Raw genomic sequence first — 6,131 nt, 5'->3', positions numbered from 1 at the left:
CTAACTTAGGAAAAAATATTGGTCATTAAACTAGAATTTTGAGCTTGGGTGTCGATTATAGGTCAAGAAATATATTAACACTTCATCTGCTCGTTTTAAAATGATATCATCTCTAGTTGCATAAATTAACAAAATTTGTTTCAAATATACTATTAGAAGATGTAGCACATTGCCTAGAATTGTAGAGGAGGAGAGAGACCAATGATGTTTATTAGGTTCAAATCCCTTATTACAACTTGTCCTAGTCAAAAACGCTTTATGAGCTTTGAGACTATCATATTAGGTTGAAGTACTAACATGTGAGCCTCCAAGCACACATATATTTTGTAAACCTAAATGGTATACTAGATAAGGATGTCGGTGGACACCCGAGCAATGGGTAATTGTTGGTAATATCACAATGTGTAGGGTTTGGATCCGTATTTTTGGATCCATAGATAGTTGGGATCGAAGATTTTGAAACCTTATGTTGAGCGAGTTCAGATAATGAGGTATTCGACGAGTCCAAGTAATGAGGTATTGGACGAGTCCAAGTAATAAGGTATTCAGACTCGTGGATACCCCGACCTGAAATTCTTAAATCACTATATAATGTTATGTTGATGGAAGGATCTTAGACGTTAGATATGCTCTATTATCTTATCTTAAACTATGTTTTTTGTAAAAATATTTATATTTAAGTAACAACTTATCGTTGAAAACTTGTACTTTAATTATGTTTTATAATTATTATTATCATTGCTCTTCTCTTGTTTGTCTAAAACAATCCAAGAGAACACGTGCACAAATGTATAGTTGTTACCAATTTCTTAAATATTTTCCAAATTTTTGGATACTCGTAGATATGCTTGGATCAATGAACTCGTGAGTAATAGACCCAAAAAATACCTATGTGGGTCTAAGACGAGTCTGGGTCCCATAATTTCCTAACGGGGCGGATCTAGATAGTCGTAATCTCTAATAACATGATTTTAATCGTTCAACACTCTTGTTGGTGCAGCAGAAGCGATCCTTGCGTAGCATTGGTCACAAGCAATCAAATAAAGTGCATAGAATAAATAGAAGAGAAGAAATAAGATAATTTGGTAACGAGGTTCGACCAATTGTGCCCACGTCTCCGGAAGTGCTAAGCGGCTACCAAAATATTATTAGAGAATAATGATTATAAACCATAGCACACTCATAGGCCCAACTGCTCATGGGGTGTTTCTATTTGGTGCGTATATATCTTATGCATATTACAACAATGGACTTGAGTCAAATATATAACATTGATACTCTATTCTATTCTAATACTAGGCAATGTAGGACTTCATATGATAACATATTTCAAACATTCCCAACAATTTCATAGACATATACGCAATTAGTAAAACTTCATTAACAAATGGTGTGTTAGAACTTGTATTTTTTTTTGTCAGCACTAGAACTTAAAATAATAATCTGTAATAACAATTGTTTTCGTTACTCCAATAGGTACCTTCATCTCCAACCAAAACATGGCTGTGGATTGGTGGTATTTTTAGTTGTGGTAGATTTCGACGTTAAAAGTGCCAATTTGAGTGAAGTGTGTCTTTTTAGTTGAAGGTTGATGTTATATAATGGGTGCACATTAGAGAGAAGCATGTATTTTTCGTTGAAAGTTTTGTAAGTGAGATATGGAAAAGGAGGAGAGTTGTTTTTTGGTGTCTTGTGGAAAAGAGGAGAGTTGTTTTACCCAGTTTGGCAACTTGGTTAGAGGTTGGTCTATCATCAAGAGGTAAATCCCACTTTCTTCAACATTCTTTGCTGAGGGAAGTACTTTAAAAGGTTGGTATTCAATGATTTGGATGGCTGGTATTTGGTCGATTTGAAAAGGTAGCGGTGTGTATCGAGGAGATTATAGATGATATAAAACTTAAATTTTAATTATGGAGTGTTATTGTTAATTTCTGTTTTGTTGGGTTGGTATAGTGGTTCTCTTTTATTGCGGGGGTTTGTCTTCTCTTAGAAGGGTATATTATTGTTTTTGGTTCTTCTTAATAAAATTTCCCCTTGTGCTTTTAAAACCAAATTTGTTAACAGTGTCGGTGAGAAAGGGAGAAATTGGAGAATTATTGGGAGACAGATCATGTATTGAACTTGTCCCAAACTTTGTTAACTTAAATTTAACTTAGTTTCTATTTTTTTTACTTTGTTGGTCATATGGGGAATAAATGTCAGTGTTACTGTAGCATGTAGACTGTGTTTAACGCGGTTAAGGGAATCTGCACGTGATGGGAGGGAATGAATTAGAGACATGCATGGGTTGAGGTTGGGATAGGTAATAGCAGATGAAGCCAAGCATTTCATCATAAGCATCGAAAACTGCGAAGGAAGCGTCAAATATTGTGTAGCTGTCAATCCCTCCAAACTCTTCTCACGGGGCTCTTATATCATTCTCTCTTTCTTTATTTTCCTTCATTTTTTAATTGTTGAAAATTCTCTGCTTTTTTTTTGTTAAGAAAACAAAAAATTGTCCATGTTTGGTAAAATAGGTTGATTCGTTTTTTTTCTTTTAGTTTGATTTTGTACTTATGTTTTATTCCTTTAAAATATCTTTGAATAGTTATGTTTGTCCTCGCACTTTATTTTCTAGCTTAAAACTTATTTTTAATAGTGCAATTTCACAGTGTTAAAAAATAATAATACAATTACAACAATTTTTCATTTGAAACCTTTTAACTGAGAAATGAGATAATAATGAGATGGGTATAGTAAAGTGAAAAAAAAAAACAAAAATAGTTAACAAAAGGAATTAAAAAGTTAATAAAGGTAGAAGATGAATCAATTTATATTATCAAAAATATAGATTTTTATTAGATATCATGTAGTGTATAAGTGATATCCTTATTGTGTTTTCATTATATAACTAAAAAATTCATTTTTCATATAATCTCATATTTGTGATATTTGAATAGATAGATATGCAAAATGAAATCAAACCATACTTGTATATAATATAGTATCTCTAACTTTACACATCATAATAATATCGAACAATGTCCATATGATGTTTCCTTATGTATTTTGGATCTAAGAAAATGTATCTTCAGTTTTATTCTCCGAAATGCCCTGTCATAATATCCAGTTGATACTTGGTAAGAGGCTTTACCAATAATTTGTAACTAAATAAATAACCTGGTATACAGTTAAGTTAAATGTTATGATGGGAGATAACAATATCCAGGGAGATATGTAAGAAAAGAGTTAAAGTAGATAATAAACATATCAATACCACATGTTATATCAAAATTATAAGGAATATAATTAGAGGTTTATAGAGCGATCCTCGTTGATTGAAATCATTTTCTAGTATTCTAATTGTGTCATCAGAAGCTTACTCACTACCAACCCTGCCTACTAGGCAATAAGGTCATGGTGCTCTTCTCCAAATTTGGATATGGATCATTTCCAATGGAACATATCTCCTACTCTTCAATTGTTAGGAAGACTTTCCATAAGGAATCCAACACATAACTCCATCACCGTCCCTTACATTTTCTCTCCATTATGCTTTCCATAAGGAATCCAATGCATTAGGTTAATAAGTTCATTCAATTATATCTTTTTTACTTTATATATTCCACATTCAATTAATACAAAACTCATCTCTCTTATATTTATTTCTAATTTTAAAGTTTGGGAATTCAACTACTACACTTTTTTTAATACTCCATTTTGTAAATCTTTCATCCTAATTATATCATCATCTTATCGATCACACTTTTACTTGAGTAATACTTGTCTACATAAAGATTGCTTTCATATTAAATTATAGATTTATGTCCATCATTACTTCAGTAAGTAAGGATGAAGCTTCCCTCAATTGCTTAGATATTAGAACCATTCAATAACAAGTAAAGCCATCATTCATGTGGTTGAGTAAATATATCGAACAATATCATAATATTAGATCGTAAATTATATTTATTAACAAAACATTGATTTCTAAATCTTTCTTAAACATTTTACCTATGGTTTTTCATGAGATGGATGTTTAATGAGATCACATCTTCTGTACAAAAAAGTGTGTCACTCCATATGTCACTCACTTGATATTAGTTTAAAATATATATTTAAATTAAAAATTTAATAATTAATTATTTTTCTGATCAATCATAAATGATAACACAGAGTGATGCAATGTCTACAATTATTAGTATTGATATCTCATCTCTATTTATTTTATTCGTTAGTTTATGTGCATGTCTACAATTATAACGATATTCATGAACATGACTGTTCCATATTGTTAAAGGAAGGGATGCAATGTAAAATGAGCAAGGTAGGTGATCACTCCAAACAACAATTTGCATAAAATTCACCAACTTTTGATTATTGTATTTCATATTGTGTTTTATCTTCTGCTTACTTTTTTTTTTATCTCAGATTGTACCTACATCTTAAAAATACATAAAACTCAAAATATCATGTTTTATCCCACAACTAATGTACAAGTAAAATCATTGACTTGTATATAATTAAATTTTTGGTTAACCGATTGTAAAAAAAAGTTAATACGTACAAAAGTAACATAATTTTGAGGCCAAATTCTTAAATAGTTTTCAGATGAATAATTTATCGTGTGCTATTCAAGGAAACAACCGATCACAAATACTTATTATGTGACCTTTCCATTTTATATAAAACCCCAAAGACTCAGATTGAAAAGGCAAGGAAGAAGAAACCAAAATCAATTAGAGGAAAGTTTGAAGAAGCAGAAGAGACATGGCTTCTAGGTTGAACAAAAAAGCTGCTTTTCAACAACTTCGATCAGTCACAAATTCCATGGCTGTAATATGAAGCATGTTCACTTTGGATTTCAATGCTTATTAAGCTGGAATAAAAAATTTCAATATTTTGACATAATTGTTCATTTCTTTGTTAACTTGGCAGATGAACAAAGCCTCAATTATTGTGGATGCAACCAGATACATAGAGGAGTTGAAACAAAAAGTGGAGGGGCTGAACACAGAGCTTGGAGCCTCTGAATCATCAACCTCCCAAAATGAACTACCTATGGTGCGTATTGTTTCTATATTTTTCTGTAAGTTATAGTATATCATATATAAATACATAAAGTTAATTTTTTCTTGTTATGTGGAAAAAAATTCAGGTCAAAGTAGAAACCCTAGAAAGGGGTTTCTTCATTAATGTTTTTTCAGAAAGGAATTGCCCCAGTATGCTTGTTGCAATACTTGAGACTTTTGAGGAATTGGGACTTGATGTGCTTGATGCTAGGGTTTCTTGTGAAGACACTTTCCAACTTGAAGCTGTGGGAGGAGAAGTAAGACTATACAAGCTAGGATATATGTTAATCTGTTTTCTCTTTTCTTTTTCTGATGTTTATTATCTATGAATGCTTGGTTTACGTGTATATCTTTATTTCTCTTTAACCAATAACCAAATTCAAGTTTTCCATATGCTGAAATTCGACTATGAGATATAATTTTACTGGATTAGGATCATCTGGTAGAGGTAAAGGTAAGTACATAAAAAATACAAGGTGAAAAAAAATAACCAATAAAACGTTAGTCTAGGTCAAGTGGTGTGAGATTATATTAGATACCATAAATATAAAAAATATTAATGGTTCAATTTTTTAGAATAACACTTGTTGGGAGGGTAGTCACGCACCCAAAAAATTAGTTCCTTATTCGTAGATAAGATAATGTCATTGGCAATACCAAAAGTTTACAAAAAAAAAAATAGATTAACATGACACTTTTAAGACCGTTACCCTTCATTTAATGCAAATGAAAAAACAATAATAGCCGAGGATTATTTTCCAACTCTACTATATTTTTGATGTTTTTGGCTACTGGATTACATTGTGCCAAAATATTTTCAACTATTTGTTTAATAGGATTACAATTACTCCCACGAGGAAATAGTAAAATTCAAAAAGGAACATAACGCGTGGGTTCTATAATTTGGTAACGAGGTTCGACCAATTGTGCCCACGTCTCCGGAAGTGCTAAGCGGCTACCAAAATATTATTAGAGAATAATGATTATAAACCATAGCACACTCATAGGCCCAACTGCTCATGGGGTGTTTCTATTTGGTGCGTATATATCTTATGCATATTACAACAATGGACTTGAGTC

General features: G+C 31.5%; 1 protein-coding gene across 1 annotated transcript; it reads left to right on the top strand.

Moving 5' to 3' along the window:
- On the top strand, positions 4,640-5,395 carry LOC109362021. Its single transcript, XM_019607595.1, has 3 exons — positions 4,640-4,815; positions 4,918-5,043; positions 5,138-5,395. The coding sequence occupies exons 1-3, from the start codon at positions 4,750-4,752 to the stop codon at positions 5,378-5,380; spliced, it is 435 nt and encodes a 144-aa protein (XP_019463140.1). The 5' UTR covers positions 4,640-4,749; the 3' UTR covers positions 5,381-5,395.

Source organism: Lupinus angustifolius, chromosome LG12 (genome assembly GCF_001865875.1).
Source record: "Lupinus angustifolius cultivar Tanjil chromosome LG12, LupAngTanjil_v1.0, whole genome shotgun sequence".
NCBI classification, from domain to species: domain Eukaryota; kingdom Viridiplantae; phylum Streptophyta; class Magnoliopsida; order Fabales; family Fabaceae; genus Lupinus; species Lupinus angustifolius.
Note: the sequence above shows the minus strand (reverse complement) of the source record. Positions and strands in the feature narration are given on the sequence as shown.